The 20,165-nt window shown below is 47.1% G+C and overlaps 1 protein-coding gene across 1 annotated transcript in view; it reads left to right on the top strand.

Annotated features, from left to right (window-relative positions):
• ACRBP (acrosin binding protein) overlaps positions 1-19,238 on the top strand; it is a 53,149-nt gene extending 33,911 nt beyond the window's left edge. Inside the window, exons 6-10 of the mRNA XM_074975496.1 lie at positions 14,581-14,713; positions 15,033-15,212; positions 15,311-15,478; positions 15,560-15,646; positions 19,027-19,238. Coding sequence (XP_074831597.1) covers positions 14,581-14,713; positions 15,033-15,212; positions 15,311-15,478; positions 15,560-15,646; positions 19,027-19,140 — 682 coding nt within the window. The 3' untranslated portion in view covers positions 19,141-19,238. The remainder of the gene's footprint in view (positions 1-14,580; positions 14,714-15,032; positions 15,213-15,310; positions 15,479-15,559; positions 15,647-19,026) is intronic.
• Positions 19,239-20,165: the final 927 nt, after the last annotated feature.

Here is a 20,165-nt window from a genome sequence, read left to right as displayed (position 1 = left end):
AAATATACACCTTATTTCCAGTCTGAATTTGTCTAGCTTCAACTTATTACCTTCCTTTAACTGTTGGATCATATTATACTTTTCTCTGCTAGGTATGGAGCATATGAAGAGCCCATTATTAAATATTTCTTCCCCCATGTATGGACTTATAGACTGTGATTAAATAACCCCTTATTCTTCTCTTTGTTAATATAAATACAGTGAGCTCTTTCAGTGCATAAGACATGTTTTTTAATCCTTTACTTATTCTTGTGGCTCTTCTCCAATTTATCAACATCCTTCTTGAACTATGAACACCAGAACTGGACACACTATTCCAGCATCGATTGCACCAGTGCCAAAAACAGAGGTAAAATAGCCTCTATACTCCTACTCAAGATTCACCTGTTTATGCATCCAAGGATTGCAATGACCCTTTTTGCCACAGTGTCACACTGGGAGCTCATGTTCATCTGATTTTCCACCACAACCTCCAAGTCTTGTTCAGAATCACTGCTTCCTGTAAGCACGGCCTACACTCTTTGTTCCCAGATGGATACTGTGACTAGGGTCCTAGTCGGGAGCCAGCTGTGGTCACTCAATTAGAGTGAACTGCAAAGAATGGGGCAGCCAAACCCCAAAAAGCTGGTGGATATTCCAATACTTAGATTAACCAAGACAGCATAAAACAGCTTCTTTATTACCTTACTGGTTACTCAGAAGTCCAAACACAGTTGCCTTAAAGTGATCCAGCCTCAGGCCTCCATCCAGGTTCCCACATTAAATATGATGATGTCTGAAAATCTTATTTCATCATATAAAAGAAAAGGTTCTCCCAATCCCAAAGGATCGGACACATGACCTCCCAGGTTAATGAATGTTTCAGATCTTAACCAAATACATGCTACAGCCAATTCTTATTAACTAAACTAAAATTTATTAAAAAACAAAAGAGAGAGAGTATGGTTAAAAGATCAATATACATACAGACATGAGTTCAGTTCATTGAGGTTGAGATTCACAGCAGAGATGGTGAGCTTTGTAGCTGCAAAGAGTTCTTTCATAAATAGTTCATAGGTCATAGTCCAGTGTCAAAATATCTCATTCTGGGCGTACCAGCATAACTGGGACCTGTCTTGCGACTCAAACTTCCCCGATGAAGCCTAAGCAGATCTGAGATGAAGAATCAGGATCTAAGGATCTTTTATATAATTTTATGTCTTTTGACAAGTTGGAGTTCCTCAGGGAACAAAAGGTAATTAGGATGACTTTGAAGGAGCTCCATCACTGGTACTTAGCTATACGAATTAACATAAGACCATTTGCTTGTTCCTCCACCATTCACAGTACATTTCAAAGAGAGATGAATACTGAGATATCCCATGTTCACAATTCATTTAAATGCTAGGATCTTCTTTTGACCTCTGAATTATCAGAATACAGCATAGACAGGGACTGTTGATTACATAATGGACCCTACTCATACACATGTAAATACAAAAAATTATTTCCCCAATTATTTGAGGGGTATTTATTTTGCAGGATGTTTAACCCTTTCTAGCTATGCGTCACAGATATATTTACATTTAGCCATATTAAAACACGTATTGTTTGCTTGCACTCAGCTTACCAAGTGATCCAGATCACTCTGTATCAGTGATCTGTTCTCTTCAGTATTTACCACTCCCCCAATTTTTGTCATCTGCAAACTTTGTCAGTGATGATTTTATGTTTTCTTCCAGCTCATTGATAAAAAGATTAAATAGCACAGGGCCAACAACCGAGCCCTGTGGGACACCACTAGAAACACGTGATCGATGATGATCCCCATTTACAATTATGTGTTGAGATCTATCAGTAAGCCAGATTTTACTCCATTTAACGTATGTCATGTTGGCTTTATATCATTCTAGTTTTTTAATTAAAATGTTGTATAGATTCCATATTTAAAGAATCCTTATTGAGGTTACAGGAACAAACCATCCCGATGTGTAGAAAGAATAGTAAATATGGCAGGCGACCAGCTTGGCTTAACAGTGAAATCCTTGCTGATCTTAAGCACAAAAAAGAAGTTTACAAGAAGTGGAAGATTGGACAAATGACCAGGGAGGAGTATAAAAATATTGCTTAGGCATGCAGGAGTGAAATCAGGAAGGCCAAATCACACCTGGAGTTGCAGTTAGCAAGAGATGTTAAGAGTAACAAGAAGGGTTTCTTCAGGTATATTAGCAACAAGAAGAAAGTCAAGGAAAGTGTGGGCCCCTTACTGAATGAGGGAGGCAACCTAGTAACAGAGGATGTGGAAAAAGCTAATGTACTTGTACTCAATGCTTTTTTTGCCTCTGTCTTCACAAACAAGGTCAGCTCCCAGACTGCTGCACTGGGCAGCACAGTATGGGGAGGAGGTGAGCAGCCCTCTGTGGAGAAAGAAGTGGTTCGGGACTATTTAGAAAAGTTGGACGAGCACAAGTCCATGGGGCCAGATGCACTGCATCCGAGGATGCTAAAGGAGTTGACGGATGTGATTGCAGAGCCATTGGCCGTTATCTTTGAAAATTCATGGCTATTGGGGGAGGTCCGAGACAACTGGAAAAAGGCTAATGTAGTGCCCATCTTTAAAAAAGGGAAGGAGGAGGATCCGGGGAGCTACAGGCCAGTCAGCCTCACCTCAGTCCCTGGAAAAATCATGGAGCAGATCCTCAAGGAATCAATTCTGAAGCACTTAGAGGACAGGAAAGTGATCAGGAACAGTCAGCATGGATTCACCAAGGGCAAGTCATGCCTGACTAGTCTAATTGCCTTCTATGATGAGATAACTGGCTCTGTGGATGAGGGGAAAGCAGTGGACGTGTTACTCCTTGACTTTAGCAAAGCTTTTGATACGGTCTCCCACAGTATTCTTGCCAGCAAGTTAAAGAAGTATGGGCTGGATGAATGGACTATAAGGTGGATAGAAGCTGGCTAGATCATCAGGCTCAACGGGTAGTGATCAATGGCTCCATGTCTAGTTGGCAGCCGGTATCAAGCGGAGTGCCCCAAGGGTCAGTCCTGGGGCCGGTTTTGTTCAATATCTTTATTAATGATCTGGAGGATGGTGTGGACTGCACCCTCAGCAAGTTTGCAGATGACACTAAACTGGGAGGAGTGGTAGATACGCTGGAGGGTAGGGATAGGATACAGAGGGACCTAGACAAATTGGAGGATTGGGCCAAAAGAAATCTGATGAGGTTCAACAAGGACAAGTGCAGAGTCCTGCACTTAGGACGGAAGAATCCCATGCACAGCTACAGACTAGGGACTGAATGGCTCGGCAGCAGTTCTGCAGAAAAGGACCTAGGGGTTACAGTGGATGAGAAGCTGGATATGAGTCAACAGTGTTGCCAAGAAGGCTAATGAAATTTTGGGTTGTATAAGTAGGGGCATGCCAGGAGATCGAGGGATGTGATACCTCTGTTTGACATTGGTGAGGCCTCATCTGGAGTACTGTGTCCAGTTTTGGGCCCCACACTACAAGAAGGAGGTGGAAAAATTGGAAAACGTCCAGCAGAGGGCAACAAAAATGATTAGGGGACTGGAACACATGATTTATGAGGAGAGGCTGAGGGAACTGGGATTGTTTAGTCTGCAGAAGAGAAGAATGAGGGGGGATTGGATAGCTGCTTTCAACTACCTGAAGGGGGTTCCAAAGAGGATGGATCTAGACTGTTCTCAGTGGTAGCAGATGACAGAACAAGGAGCAATGGTCTCAAGTTGCAGTGGGGGAGGTTTAGGTTGGATATTAGGAAAAGCTTTTTCACTTGGAGGGTGGTGAAGCACTGGAATGGGTTACCTAGGGAGGTGGTGGAATCTTCTTCCTTAGAAGTTTTTAAGGTCAGGCTTGACAAAGCCCTGGCTGGGATGATTTAGTTGGGGATTGGTCCTGCTTTGAGCAGGGGGTTGGACTAGATGACCTCCTGAGGTCCCTTCCAACCCTGATATTCTATGATTCTATCAACCCTGTTATCTTTATCAACCTAACTTCTAATCTCAAACAAAGATATCAAGTTAGGCTGACAGGATCTATTTTCCATAAACCCATGTTGATTTGCATTAATTATATTATCCTCCTTTAATTCTTTATTAATTGAGTCCCATATCAGCTGTTCCATTATCTTGCTGGGGATCAATGTCAGACTGACAGGTCTATAATTACCTGGGTCATCTCGTTTATCCTTTTTAAATATTGGCACCATTGTACTCATAGACTTTAAGGTCAGAAGGGATCATCATGATCATCTAGTCTGACCTCTTGAGAACTTCACCTACCCATTAGCTTTCTTCCAGTATTCTGGTACTTTCCCAGTGTTCTAAGACTTACTGAAAATCAACATTAGTGGTCCAGCAAGCCTCTGCAGCCAGCTCTTTTAAAATTCTTGGATGCAAGTTATCCAGACTTGCTGATTTAAAAATGTCTAACTTTAGTGCCTGCTATTTAACATCCTCAGGAAATACTAGTGCAATGGAAATCATCTGTCTCCCAAATGCAGAACAGAAATATTTATTGAACACTTCTGCCTTGTCTGCATTGTTGTCCTGCCTGACTGCACAGAGTTAAAGCAAAACAGGCTGTTAAGGGAGAAACCAACAGGAAATGAAACAATGGCAAAGATAAGACACCTAGAGGAAACAACTTCAAAGGAGTTCAATGGCTGGTCCATGGATTGGGAAGTAGGTACCTACCTGACACCATTTAGGTTGGCATGGTTTATTCTTCCCAAGGCAGACAGCCTAGGATCAGAAGGGATCCTAAACCTTAAACCTGCTGGCTTTGGTAAGGAGGGGACTGAGTGAGTTGTCAGCAGACTGAGGCTGGCACCCAGACTAATAGAAAGATACAGGCACTGCAGCAAGCAGGCTGACTCTCCCAGCCCAGAGAGGGGAATAAGCTGGACCTATCTGAGCAATGGTTATGCCTAGGTAAAGAAATATGTGCATAGGAGTCTTTGCTGTTAGCCCATTCTCCTAAATGCTGTATTCCCTTTGGTAGTTAACTGGGTAGTCACAGGTGCCCGGAGAAAAAGGACTGAGGGGTGCCAAACCCAGTTGGGCCTGTTGTATTAACACAAGTAGTAAACAGGGGGCTGCGCCCCAGAGTGGTTGAACTGCCAGTTTCCACAGAGAGAGGTGAAGGAAGGCAGGCCTGCCATCTGAAGGTTGAATTCAAGAGAGACTAAAAGGAGTCTAAAGTACAGCTCTTGCTTCACCACCACCCACTGCATGGAGGCCATGAACTGTGAAGGAAAACTGTGGTTTGCAAAACTAAAACTTCAGGAATGGCCCAGCTCTGACATTCCCATGGCAAGGCAAAGATTACTGTAACATTTCACAAGATAAATCACTCACATTACTGGAAAATGAAAAACTCCAGGCTAAATCTCTCCAATGACACATTAATTTAACACCTGAGATTATTCATATTTGACATACAGCAGAACCCCGTTATCTGACTCTCCATTATCATTACACATATTGAATCTATTTCCTGAAGTTAAGTATCCTCACACCTTCTTGTCAACTGTCTAAATGGGCCATCTTGATTATCACTACAAAAGTTTTTTTCTGCTGCTGATAATAGCTCATCTTAACTAATTAGCCTCTCACAGTTTGTATGGTAACTTCCAATTTATCTGTATGTATATATATATATCTTACTATATGTTCCATTCTATGCATCCGATGAAGTGAGCTGTAGCCCACGAAAGCTTATGCTCTAATAAATTTGTTAGTCTCTAAGGTGCCACAAGTCCTCCTGTTCTTTTTGCGGATACAGACTAACACGGCTGCTACTCTGAAATCTCCATTATCTGGCTCTCGGTATTAACCAAACAACCAGCTCACACTGGTGCAGAAGCAGGTGATCTCTCCTGTGGCCACTAGATGGTGCTGCAGACTCTCACTTTCCCATTCTTCAGATTATCCCAAATAATTTTTGATTTCCGATCTGGCTCCGGTCCCAAATAGATGCGATAAATGGGGTTCTGCTGTAATTGAAATTCCACAGGTGTCTCAGCAGAACCAGCTGGTTTTTGCCAATGACAGATAAGCATTGCATTAAAGAGTCCCTATCATTGGGATGGTTTTACAGGCCTTGGATGCCTTCCTGGAGAATGACCCTTGGAAATCAACCCAGGGGTGAAACTGCAACAATGAGCATGACACAGAACAGCAGTTCCATTGAAGAAGATACTTTAAAAAACAGACTGACAATCTCATGGAGATGGGAGTCTGAAAAAGAGTGATGTATCTAACAGATATGGTACCTGTATAAAAAACAAGCAAACTCTGCTCCTGTTATCATTTATCAACAATTGAAGGGATCCTGCCAAAGGCAAAGGTTTTTTCTTTGCCAAAGATGGTTTCTGGTGCTAACACCTGATGAAGAAAGCCCCCATTTGATGTCTTTCTGGACCCTTCTGGTCAGATCTAGATGGCTGTGAATGCCATGTGACTTTTCTCTGGTGCTAGAAGCATACCAGAGACATCAACGTAAAGTGCTAGAGAGACTCGAGAGGGTTGATGTAATTGCAGATGACACCTTAGTGTTTGGTTGTGGAGACTCCCTTGGAGAGGTTAATGCTGATCATGATCATGTACTGCTTTATAGTATGTGTGATAGACCCAGACCAGTTGGGTACAGCAGAGTAGCCTTATTGGGATCCAGGAAGTGGATTCGCCCGCCCACTGCTAAAGGATCCCCCCCAGCCTAAGCGGGGGGGGGGGTCCACAGGACCTGGAAAACCAAATAATTATGGGGGACAACTATTGAACAACAGGGACAGGAATGCGGTCAAAGGGTCAAACGAAGGGAACCGGACAGGGACACCGAGCAGAGGACCCCGGACAGCGCCCACTGCTCCTCAAGGGCATCAAGGGAGTCAGTGGACGCCGCCCAGAGGAACTCTGCCCGGAGGCATGAACGGACAGAGGATCGGAAATAGGCCCCACAGTCACAGGAGACTCCATCAGCCAACCTCCTCACCCTGGTTTTATAGATGGCCACTTTAGCCAGGGCCAGGAGGAGGTTGACCAGGAGGTCCTGCGACTTAGTGGGACCATGGACAGGGAGTGCATAGATAAGGAGGTGAGGGGAAAAGTGCAACCAAAATCTTAACAAAATATTCGTGAGGAGCCGGAATAAGGGCTGCAGCCTGGCGCAGCAGAAGGCAGATATATTGGCCACTGGATTAACAGTTTTCTGTCCCCTGACTGACCAGAGCAGGGGCTGCTCCAGGCTAATGAGAACACCTGACTCCAATTAATCTGCAAAGAGAGTCAGGTGAGGCCATTAAGCTAATGTGACCACCTGACTCTAATTAAGGCCCCTCTGATACTATAAAAGGGCTCACTCCAGTCAGGCAGAAGAGAGCTCGGGAGCCAGAGGAGAGGAAGTGCGGCTGAAGGGCTGGTTAATGAAGACACCCTCAAGTCATTGTAAGGGAGCCCTTATTAGGGTCCCTGGGCTGGAACCCGGTGTAGAGGGCGGGCCCGGGTTCCCCCCAACAGGAACACCTCCTGGGAGGGGAAGACAGGCCCCTGCAGGACTGGAGGCTAAACTGTTCGGGAATAAGCCCATAGGGACAACAGAGACTGTGGGAGTTCTCTCACCAACCTCCTTGCTGGCTTATGATGAAAAGGGCTCAGTAGACTGTAACCCTGGCCCTAGAGAGAGAAGGGCTACGTGGAGGGTCACAGTGAGCCTCTGAGGCTAGCATAAACCGCCTAGAAGCACGGGACCCACGGGGACAAGGACAGAGCTCTGCCACATATGTCAGTGAATCTCAAACTGAGTGAGAAAAAAATAAGATCATACCTGTCAGCTATGTTGTATATCAGACACCTTCTAACAGCACAGGGATTAAACTCAAGCCCTGAGAAGGTCCAAGCCATGTGGGGCATTCCTTATCCACAAATGTGCAAGACATACAGCAATTTGTAGGATTTGTTAATTCATAAATGCATAGAGAGTTTAGGGTCAGAAGGGACCATTAGTTCATCCAGTCTGACATTCTGTCACAAAAGTCATAGAAATGCGGGATTGGAAGGGCCCCAAAGAGACCATCTAGCCCCTCCAATTCTTTCTCTCTCTCTCTCTCTCTCCCCTTCCCCCCCCCCCCCCCACCGAAGCAGGATTAAGTACACCTAGATCATTCCTGACAGGTGTTAATGTGTCACAGGTCAGAAAATTTCACCCAGTTACCCCTTTATTGAGCCCTATAACTTGTATTTGATTAAAGTCTATCTTCCAGAAAAGCATCCAGCCCTGATCTGAAAACAATAAGAGATGGAGAATCCACCATTGCTCTTGATAGTTTGTTCCAATGGTTAATCAACCTCACTGTTAAAAAACGGTGCCTTATTTCTAATTTGAAATTGTCTGGCTTCAATTGCCAGCCATTGGTTCTTGTCCTGCTTTTCTCTGCTAGATTTAAGAGCTCTACAGTACCAGGTATTTTCTTCCCATAAAGGTACTGGACTTATACACTGTAATCAAGTCCTCTCTTAATCTTCTTTTGGCTCAACTAAACAGATTAAGCTCTTTAAATTCTTCACTCTAAGGCATTTTCTTAAGCCCTTGAGTCAGTTTGGTGGCTCTTCTCTGCACACCCTCCAGTTTTTCAACAACCTTTTGAAAATTTTGGCATCAGAACTGGATGCACTGTTCCAGAATCGGTCTCACCAATGCTGTATATGGAGGTCAAATCATATACATCCAAGGATTGCATTAGCCCTTTCTACCACAGCATCACAATGGGAGCTTGTCTGAGTTCTTTGTTGCTACTGTCCAGGCTACAGTCCCTCATTCCGTAGGTATGGCCTGCATTCATTATTCCTACATGTCTGAACACACTGTTTTGTTTGAAAGGGCACCCAGTTTACCTAAAATATTATGTAAAATTGTGAAGGAACTTGTAACTATTCTATGTGATGCTAGCGAGTGAGCATTGGAAGCAATTTTATGATAAGATGATCAGCCTGGAGCATTTGTATAATGGGAAATCAAGCCTATCTTTTGACGGTTGATGAGTATTTGGATTACTGGGAAATAAATTCCCTTATATACAACAGCAGCAGCCTCTGTCATTGAATGCTGCAAAGCTCAGTTTGCCTGGCATGGAATTTCAGGGCTCTTGTAATAGATAATGGACCTCAGTTTGCATGTTGGAAATTTGAACATTTCCCATCCTCTCCCTATGACAGCCAGTCTAATGGCAAAGCAGAAGCATCTGTCAAGATTTCCAAGAAACTACTAGAAAAGACAAACTGGGATAGTGAAGATCCATGGACAACTCTACTGGGCTGGAGAAATACAGCAACAGAAAGCATGGGTGCATGGACAGCAGCCCATTATAGCATCTCATATCCTGCAGACCCTGGACTCCACTGCTCACAGCAAATAAGCTTTTGAAGCCAGTAGTGGTGGAAAAGGTGACAGACCAAGTTAAAGAGCAGTGACAACAAGCCAAATACTACTATAGCTAAAAGACAAAGAGCTCCCTGAGCTCCATATACAACAGCTAGTCAGAGTATAATGAGTTCCTAATGAGAGAGACAAGAGGTGGAGGACTGGGACATGTATGCAAAGAGTAGCAAACATCATACATGATGATAGTATAAAAACAATTCCACCATTGCAGCTGTTGTTTCCTCAGATCAGCCAAGGAGCAGCTGATCTCTTGGAATGACTTAAGTGAGTCCACATGGACGCAGCTACTAGCAACCCTCATGATTTGTCATTATGGTGATGCCAGAAAATCTAACAGCACAGAATTTTCCTGCAGGCAAACAGAAAGAGAGGGAAAGAGACTCAAAATATCATCACTTAGAATGGAAGAGCAATAAAGTTGCCTAATAAATTCAAAGACTAATTTAAATGATTGTTTCTTTTATGGGAAGAGAGACGTTACAAGTGTGCTATATGTCTGTATATCTGGAAACAGTTAATAAAAATGTGCCAGTAGATGGTGCTTAAAAATCTGTACTATTGGTGAGGCCCATGGGCTGTTGAACGGCTGGATCACCTCTAAAGCCAGCATGTCCTTGACCTCTTTCTCCAGATTCTGGGCTGTTTTCCCAGTGACTCTGATTGGGGACACCTGATGGGAGGATTCGCTCCCATCTCAGGGAAGAGATCCACCAAGGGGTCTTCCCCTTCTCCTCCCAGCCGTCCCTTACCAGGTCCAGGAGTCCCCTCACTCTCTTCCCATACAGCAGCTCGAAAGGGAAGAACCCTGTGGATTCCTGGGGCACTTCCCTGTACCGCAGGTGGGGCAGGTACTTGTCCCAGTCCTGCGGATGCTGATTCATAAAAGTCCTCAGCATCATCCTCAGGGTCCCATAAAATCTCTCCACCAGCCTGTTGGACTGAGGGTGATCTGCAGAGGCCTAGGTGGGCCAGACCCCACATTTCTCCCACAAGCCCCAGAGCAGGGCTGACATGAAACTGGACTCCTGGTCTGTAAGGACCTCGCTGGGGACCCCCACTCTGCTGAAGATGGTCAGCAGCGCATCTGCCATGGTGTCTGCCTTGGCAGAGGACAGAGCTGCCACCTCTGGGTAGCAGATGGTGAAATCCATCACCACCAGGATGTATTTCTTTCCCGACCGGGTCGCCTTGCTGAGGGGCACTGTGTCCATAGCCACCTTCTGGAAAGTTTCCTCTATGATAGGCAGGGGTCTCAAGGGAGCTTCACCCTTATCCCGGGCCTTCCCCACCCTCTGGCAGGGGTTGCAGACTCCGGGCCCGTAAAAGCTCTGCAGCAGCTGCTGCCTGGGGCACTGGATCCCCTGGTGTCCCGAGAAAGGGACATCGTGGGCCAGGTACGACAGCCTGCGGCGATACTTCTGGGGCACCACCAGCTGCCTCCTGATTCCCCACAGTTCTACTTCCCCTTGGGGAGCCCATTCCCAGTCCAGGAATCCCTTCTCCCACAGGAATCTTTCCCTGCAGCCTTTCCCAAGGGTGTCTGCAGCGCTGTGACCAGCAAGTTCCCTCAGCTTCTCCAAGGAGGGATCCTTCTGCAGCTCGGTCTGGAATTCAGCTTCTGGGGAAGGGTGTGGGATCTGTTCCCTCTCGCTGGCTGGGCCTGGAGTCACAGCCCTGCTGAGCCCTGTCCCTGGTAGCTCCCTCCCTGCTGTGGGATCACTTCCCAGCAGCACGTCTGGACAAGGCAAACCTGGTTGGCAGCCAACCTGGTTGGCAGCCGACCTGCCCTGCCTGTGTCCCCCCTCACTCAGCTGGGGTCTCAGCTCCCACCGTGCTCAGCGCTGTCCTTGCTGTCCCAGTGGGGGCAGGCACCGAGCTCACTGCTTTAGTCACAGCATCAGAGCCAGCGGGAGCCCCCTCTCTGGTGTGCAGGGGGGCAGGGAGCATCTCTCCCTCCCACTCAGCCCAAGGGGTCTGGTTACAGGCAGGCAGGTATCCTGAGCCTAGAAGCTCCTCCCCACTGCCAGCCAGGTCATTTGCATTTCCACTGACAATTTCAGTCTCCCCTGATTGATTCCCTGGATTCAAATTCAAATCCTTGGCCATTACAGGAGCAGGGCCTGGATCCTGTCCCAAATAGACACAGTCATCCCCCAACAGGACCTCACAGCCGATATCTTGGAGAACCCCAACTACCAGCCAGCCTGACTCCTCCTGTGTCTGCACAGGGATCTGGGCCATAGGCAGGGTGAAAGGCTGCATACCTGGGACCTTCACCCAGGTCACGCAGCCCTGCAGCATCTGGTGGGGCTGCACCACCTGAGGCCTGACAAGGGTTCTCTCTGTCACAGAATCTTGCCACCCCAGGAATGTCTCCCCATTGCCCATCACCTTCCGCTCCCACTGTGGGTCCGAGGGGCCTGAGCCCAGGAGAGTCCATGCAGACATATAGGCCGGATGGGGTGGTGGAAGCCTGTCCACCACCCCACCCATCTGGCTGATGGCATTTATGGCCTTGGGACCCAGCCAAGGGAGCTAGATACCAGGCTTTTCTGCAGGGTCCCCTTGGTTCAAATTGCCAGCCTGCTCAAAGGCAGTGAGGTGGGCATCCACATCCCTCACCTTATTAACCAGGGGCAGCAATATAGTATCAAAGTTCCCTGCAGAACTGGCACCCCAGGGTATATCCCCACTCACCCCGGGAAGTCTCCTATGTCTCTTCACTCCACCATCACCAGTTCATGTTGCTACTGCTTCCCCTGCAGCTCTCTCTTGGGCTCTCGTTGTCTCTCACGGTCCTCTCGCTCCTTCTCACTGTCCTCCAGCTCTCTCAGACTCAGCTCCAATCCCATCCATCTCAGATCCCCTGATGGGGAACCCAATCGTGAAGATCCCCATCGGGTTGGGGACAGGAGTCTTGGGATGCCTGGCTACCACTCCAGCTGCTCCCCTATCCTCTTGTAGCCCCATTTGGGTTAGGAATCTGCTCCTTCGAGTGGTCATTGTCCTCCAGCTGTACAATTAACTGTGCTTTGGTGAACTTTCCAAAGCGTAACCCTCTCTTTTTGCACAGGTTTACAATGTCCTTCTTAAGGAGCTGGTGATAGGCCATCACTTTGCTGTTCCCAAGTTGTTGTGGACTCACAGGCCTGCATGCTTTCAGCTCCCCACGGTTTCCAGGAAGAACCCCTACCGTGCCAGCCCTTCTCCAGGTCACCACTTCTCTCCCAGGGTTAAGCCACAGACTCCTCCACCCCTGGGACCGCTCACTGCAGTCCCCGGGGGACTCTGTTACTGCAACAGTCCTTCTCACTGGTCACACACTCCCAGGGGTTAAGCATAGCTCCTCCGCCCCACCGAAACCGCTCCTCTCTGAGTCTTCAGCACGCCTGTTCCTCATTAATCTCCCTTCGTTTTACTGCTCCCTAGTCATTTACTGCAGGAAGCGCCATCCACGGGGTGCAGTACGTCCCACTGCTACCACCAGTTGTCACAGAGTGTGGGGGAGTCAGGGCCCTGCACCCCCCACTTCCTGCGATTCACTGTGACTCTCAACCAGCCAATAAAACAGAAGGTTTATTAGACGACAGGAACACAGTCCAAAACAGAGCTTATAGGTACAGAAGACAGGACCCCTCAGTCAGGTCCATCTTGGGGAGTAGAGAGCCCAGACCCTGGTGTTGGGCCTCCCTCCGTTTCCGCAGCCAGCTCCAAACTGCAACCCCCTCCAGCCCTGATTCTGGCCTTTGTCTTTCCCCCGCCCCGGGCAAGGAGACCACCTGATCTCTTTGTTCTCCAACACCTTCGGTTGGCACCTTGCAGGGGAGGGGCCCAGACCATCAGTTGCCAGGAGACACGGTGTCGGCCATTCTCCATGCAGACCCCTGCACATCCCTGCCCTCTAGGGCTCTGCAACAATCACACACCCTTATCCAACCACCTAAATACTTAAGAAATGCATAGGGGAAACTGAATATTCAGAGAAAACATTAAGAACATTCCCACTTCATCACACAAGGTCAGGCTAACCAGCCTCTTGTTACCTCAGTCATCTCCTTTACCCTTTATTGATACTTCACATTTTTCCTGTCCTCTGACACTTCCCTAATATTCTAGATTTGTTAAATACCATTATCAATGGCTGAATGAACACCTCAATACTTCAAAATTCTTTTAAAACTCTTGGGTGAAAATTATCAAGTCCTGCAGTTAAAATTATTTATATTTATCTGCTGCTTTCCTCCTACTTACTGTCAGAATATAAAGTATTTTGTTATCACTGCAAGCTATGAATGTCATCCAGCTTCTTTCCAAAAACAGAAGTATTTATTAAACATTTCGGCTTTTTCTGCATCATTGACCATTTAGACCACCGCTTTCTAGTAATAGGTCTATACTATTGCTAGGATTTCTTTTCTTCCTGATATATGTTCTTCATTGTCTTTAATCCTACTGGCCATAGATTTTTCACTGGTATGTTTAGCTTCCATAAGAACAGCCATCCTGGGTCAGACCAAAGGTCCATCTAGCCCAGTATCTTGTCTTCCGACAGTGGCCAGTGCCAGGTGACTGAGAGGGAATGAACAGAAAATCAACAAGTGATCTATCCCCTGTCGCCCATTCCCAGCTTCTGGCAAACAGAGGCTAGGGACACCATCCCTGCCCATCCTGGCTAATAGCCATTGCTGGACCTTTCCTCCATGAATTTATCTAGTTCTTTTTTGAACCCTGTTATAGTCTTGGCCTTTACAACATCCTCTGGCAAAGAGTTCCACAGACTGACTGTATGTTGTGTTGTGTGTCACCACAGCTGACAATAAGCAGTTCTCCAAGATCTAATTCCTGTATCTTCAAATAAACAAAACTAGCAAGAACTGCAGTAGTGCCACCTGATAATGCTCAGTAATGCTCTTCATTGTAGAAATTCCCCTTCACATATTGATAAATATACACTAAATAAACCCCCACATACATATTACACATACACATACAAACACTGCACACATGCCTGCAACTCGTACAAACACGCAGAACTTCTGGACTATGAGCCAGTGCAGCACTCTCCACTCATCCCTTAAAGAACCAGCAGGAAACTACAGATCCCGGAAATTGACTTGCTATTCCTTTCTCTGCATTAGCCTCTTAGCTCTGGAAAGGGATGAGGCTCTGGTGATTCTCTGCTATGCAATGCTGGAGGGCATCTGCCTATCATCAGCCATTACCCAGGCTTGGAAGCGAATGGAGGCAAGAACCCTTGGTTTTGGGGATTCGGTAAGAATCACTATCTAGCCTCTGTGGCAACATTCCCTAATCCCTCTTAGCAGTTCTTCCTGACTGTAGCATCTGGTACAGGAGTATATGAGAACTCCACAAATAGACAGTGCTCTGGCTTTGCTCTCTACAGTCCCTCTTGGTGGAAGAGGCTGGGGCTGGAGTGTCTAGATTATAAATTAGTTGGGACCTACACACAGAGTCTGGTCCAAGAGCATAGGAGGCCCTTGAGACCAGCTTTCTGTCTCCCCATGCCCTCCCTCCCTGCCCCACTCAGTCCACCACAGCCCCTTCACCTTGCAGTTGTCTTCCTCTCTAGGTGTGTGATAGTCTTGGAAGGCACCACATGGATCTGTGCCCTGACTGTGCCTTCTGCTCACTGAAGAGGGAGCAGTGCCATGGGGTGTCAGATTTGAGACGTGTTCACTGTGATGCTGGCACCTTCACTACCTACATCAACCCTGAGATTTCTGCCCAGTATCAAGCTGTGGGCAATAAGGTACAGACCTGGCTCTGCGGCAGGCTTTTGGATTAAGCACAACTGGGGCATTGCAGTAGGGAAGCTCGCCTATCTCTAATCCTCCCCTCCATTTGCAGGTTGGTTCCCTGGAGGCAATGGGGTATTATGGGATGGAAGTGTACGGAGGGCTGCGTGCACATTATTGGTGTGGCCGCCTGGCCACACATGGCTGTGATGACCCCCGTGTGATCCTTTGGCTGCAAGTGGAATATGCTTTCTTCCAAGGAGGAGACTTCCCAAACAAAGTAAGTGCTGAACTCCACTGTTCCCTCATCCCTCCTCCTCGCCTCTATTTTCTCTCTAACGTTTCACTCCTCTCTCCCCAGATCTGTGACTCAGACAGAGTTCAGCACCCTAATTACTGTGCATTCAAGAGCCACCAATGCCTACAGCGCAGCCTCAGCAGCCAGAAGGTGAGGACCAGCCCCACTCCCCAGGGATCTGCCCCGCTCCACACTGACCATTCACTGTCCAGAATGGCAGCACTCCCAACTCCAGTTTCCCCATCTCCTGGCTCTTTCCTGCCCCAGGATTTTCCCCTCCTGCAGGACTTGAATTGGGGGTATGTGTGGAGGTACTCACCTAAGCTTTACCCACTTGGGTTTCCAAAAGGAGATGCCACTTGCAGTAGACGGTGCAGATGTTCAAAACATGATCAGACATCCTCTGCTGAACTCTTCAGGCTTGACTCCTCAGTGGGATTTAGTTATACCTAGAACCAGGCACATACCATGTGCCTTGGACTCATGTGATAAAATTAAAATTTAAATGTCTATCAAAAAGTTTTTCTAGTCTTTATGATTTTGAAGAAAAATCTGAGTGTAATCGATGCAATGGTGCCAGTGGGGAGAAAGCAGCAGAGAAAGGTGCACCAACCACTAAGGCCAAGGAGAAATCCACCTGACCCCATGTCAAGACTGAATCCCCACTCTGTCACTCCAAATACAGAAGGAGGGGACCCGCAAGGATTCTAAAAATTAATACTGGCCACTCCAGGCTTGTATTAATCTCCCAAGGTTACAGCTTTTCTCTGATATTGGCTTAGTAAAATTGGCTTGGTCGGGAAAATGCCACATCTGGTTTCCACCTTAGGGCTCTGAACTGCCGATGGTCATGCTCAGGTGTTAGCCCCATCCTAATTCTGGCCTTTTGTTTAAAAAGTTCATACTTGTTCATGTGTTCTTTAGGCATTTTAGCTGCAGCCTCTGCTAAGGGTCCACTGAGCTGCGGCCTCAGTTCCACCATATACTGATCTATAGAGGTGTTGTATCCAAGGCAGGCCCTTTTGAAATTTTCTAAGAAGGCCTCTGTATCATCGCCTACCTTGTATGTGGGGAATTTATTGGAATGGGGAGCGGCACCTGGAGAAGGACTGTTAGGGTTACTTGGTGGATCCAGCTTAACCTTTTCAAGCTCTCAGCGCTTCAGCTCCATTTCCGCCTCTGAGTGCTTCATTTCCAAGCGCTTCTCCTCTCTCCTCTGCTTCCAAGCGCTTTGCCTCCGCTTCCACCTCCAAACACTTGTCCTCCTCTTCCAAGCGCTTCATCTCTAGGAAGAAATTCCTTTCTGCCTCAGTTAGAACTCAGCCTGAGTTAAAGGCATCCCTCCATCCTGGCACCTGGATCTTGGGTTGGGGAGGGCTGACCCTTCCCTCCTGGGAAGTTCCTGGTCCCCCATCCTTTCCCTGCATTTCTGTCATGGAGCTGGATGTCTGGGCTTGATTTGGGTCTTTCTTCTCCATTGCATGCCGCTTTGGGGAGACTGGTTTCTCTAGGGTTTCGGTGCCTGACCTCAGCCTCATGCACAGGCTGCCCTACTCTAGCCTAACTATTTTGTTGCCACAAAGCTAGAAAAGAAAAAAACAACTGCATGTTGGACTCCCTGGCTCCTTTGGTGTGCCTGTTCCCCCTCAGGCAGCAAAGAAAAGAAAAGAAGCGGGGGGGGGGGGGTGATCCCACCACTCTACCACCATGTCAAGGCTGAATCCCCACTCTGTCACTCTGAGTGCAGAAGGTGGGGGCCTGCAAGGATTTTAAAAATCAATACTTGCCACTCCAGGCTTGTATTAAACTCCCACGGTTACAGCTTTTCTCTGACCTTAGCTTGGTAAACGCTGCCACCACCCAAATGCAAAAAAAACCCTTTGAACCCAGGAAGGAGCACTTGGGAATTCCTCCCTGTGGGGTACCCTCAAGCCCTTTTACCACCCCCCTCTGGGGAAGAGCTGAGAAAGAAAACAAAGGAAATTAGCTGTGGTTACCAGCTAATTAAACAACATATGCACAAACCTCTCAGGACACCAAAAATCCAATCCTGTTCTTAAAAAAGGTAAATTTTATTAAAAACAAAAAGAAAGAAAATACATCTGGAACTTAGGCTTTTGCTCGCTTTTAAAAGAGCAATTCCAAAAATCAAGCACCCAAAATAGCTTTCTTGGGGGTTCAGTTTAAAGGTTACAAGCAAACAAAAGCATCTGAGGTTAGCACAGAGGAGATCCACAATCCAAAATAAAGAATAAACCTGATCGAATTTATCTAAATGTTCCCTATCCAAATGATTCCTTCTAGGTATGGAAGATAATTTTTCATGCCTGGTTCAAAACTTACACAGCATTGCTGCTCTGTCCCTGCAGCCCAGAGAACAGACAAAGGGGAAGTTTCTTTCCCCATTTTAAAAAGTTCTAGCCTTCCCATTGGCTCTTTTGGTCAGTTGCCCACTTTTTTTTTTTCTTTACCTGTAGGACTTTTTAACCCTTTATAGGTAAAGCAATTAAAGAACAGCTACCAAGAGGGATTTTACAGCTAACAGGCTGGCTGGGTGTCCATCAAAGGGAGCTATCCCACCATTTTATTATCACACCCCATATCCACCACCAGAGTCGACTAGCCCCTCCCCCCCCAGGCTCCACTCCTTCTCTAAGACCTTTGGCTTCACAGACTGGGGGCAGAAAAGTTGGGTCTCTTCCAAGCACCGTGCACTAGGGGCACAAACTGAAAGGTCAAATTTTGCACAGTAGATTATGCAAAATTCCATAAATTGATCCTTCTCCTTTCCTCTTCTTCACAGCTGTAATTAGATGTAAAACAGATACCTTGTCACGCTAATATCCTGGGACTGACATTGCTAACAGATATTACCTCACCCACCTTGTCTCTCAGATAGCAGTGCTGACATTTTAAATTGGCATAATTGGACATGTGAGTTAGCACCCACTGAAATAAACATGGCAGGTTAAGCCTCTCAGAGCCCTTGTTTCAAGCTGTCTGCAGATTCAGGCAGACGTCATGAGTTCATATTTTGAACGTTTTCTTCACAACCATCAGGGCTAGAAACTTCTGTCATAAATTTGTAGAGTTTAAGGCAGAAGGGACCATTAGACCATCTAGTCTGACCTCGTGTATATCTCAGGCCCTTAACCTTCAAAAAGTTATTTTTAATGAAATCTGAAATTATGGAGAACAAAATGGGAGCAAAATAAATAACTCCTAGGTCACCAACCTAGTGCAGCCCAGCCACATCTTCCATCGCCCCTCGGCCACCTTTGACTGGTTCTCCCCACCCAGGATCTCCGCCCTACAGTGACCTAGGGACAGGACCCTCTCTTCCAGGCCCTCCATTGGCCAAGGAACAGGCTCTCATACTTGCAGGGCTCATGTTACCAGGAGGCAGCGCCTTTCACTCCCAGGACTCCCTTTGGCTGGCGCTTGGGTCCCTTGACTCTAGAGTGGGGGAAAGAGGGGTCTGCACCAGTCTCTGGGGATAAGGTTGTCTATCTCTCTATCTGTCTGCTCAGGTGCTTCGTCACGGTTGCCGCAGGAATGAGACATATCAAGTGCTGAGTGAAGAGAAAGGCGAGGAGGAGGTGCTGCTCTGGAGCCAGAAATTCTTCCGCTTGACTGAGGGATGAGTGGAGGAGAGAGGACAGAGAGAGACCCCAGGGAGGAAGGAAAAAGAGGGCATAGGGCACTGAATGGACCCCGGGGAGGCAGAGAGATGAGGAGAAACTTGATAGGACCTGAAGCAACTTTTCTCAACCTCTGTCTGTCTCTCTGGTGCCCACCCCTGCTTTCATCCAAGAGCCACAGTCTCCTCTCTGCTCCATACAGCAGTGTGAATGACAGCACCCCAGAATTCACTGGGGAATCCCTGGCTTTGGCGTTTCATTTGACACCAACCAAGGCACTGTACAGTTTCACCTGTCCCCCAGGTGCCTCCAAGGCTCAGCAGCTGGGAAAAGAGACTCCAGCAACAGAAGCAGCATCAGCCCTGGGGTGATCCACTTGGAGTCTCTGCCAGTTTCCAGGTTCCTGCCTGATGGCCCTTGCCCAAAGCCCACAATGTCTTTTACCCTCAGGCCTCCTGCCATGGGCACCACCAGTGGGGTTGTTTCCTATATATTATGTTTTGTTTTATAAAGAGCCTGTTCAGCCCACGCACTTCACTTTCTCTGTTCTTTTAGCTGCTGTTCTTTTTTGAACCACATGGATCCTTTCCCTAGTACGCCTTCCTCCACACTAGCTTTGTCAGCAGTGTCTCTTGCACTCTCACTGGTTCCCCTTGTGCATTCACACATTCACCAATGACCCTCATTTAACTGCATACAAAGGGCACTGGAGCCTGGAGCCTTCAGAATGGACTCTGAGCGCAGTCTCCCCCACCCCAGTGCACAGAAGTTCCCACCTGAAGGGCCGGTGGGTGCAGCACCCAGGGTTTCACACATACAGTAGCTAACACTCACATCTTTTGCTAATACAATAATTTTATTCCTAATATTTTAAGGGTTTATTTGACTCTGTGTTCAACCCCATGTTTCCCCCCCACACACACACACACACAAAAAATACAGAGAATGCCATCACAGGCAAGTAAACCCAAATCCCTTGAGCCACATCCCAGACAAACCGCTCTGTAACAGGGGAACAACCTCTGTGC

The sequence above is a fragment of the Natator depressus genome, chromosome 1 (genome assembly GCF_965152275.1).
Source record: "Natator depressus isolate rNatDep1 chromosome 1, rNatDep2.hap1, whole genome shotgun sequence".
Classification (NCBI taxonomy): Eukaryota; Metazoa; Chordata; order Testudines; family Cheloniidae; genus Natator; species Natator depressus.
This window is presented reverse-complemented; position numbering and strand designations above follow the sequence as displayed.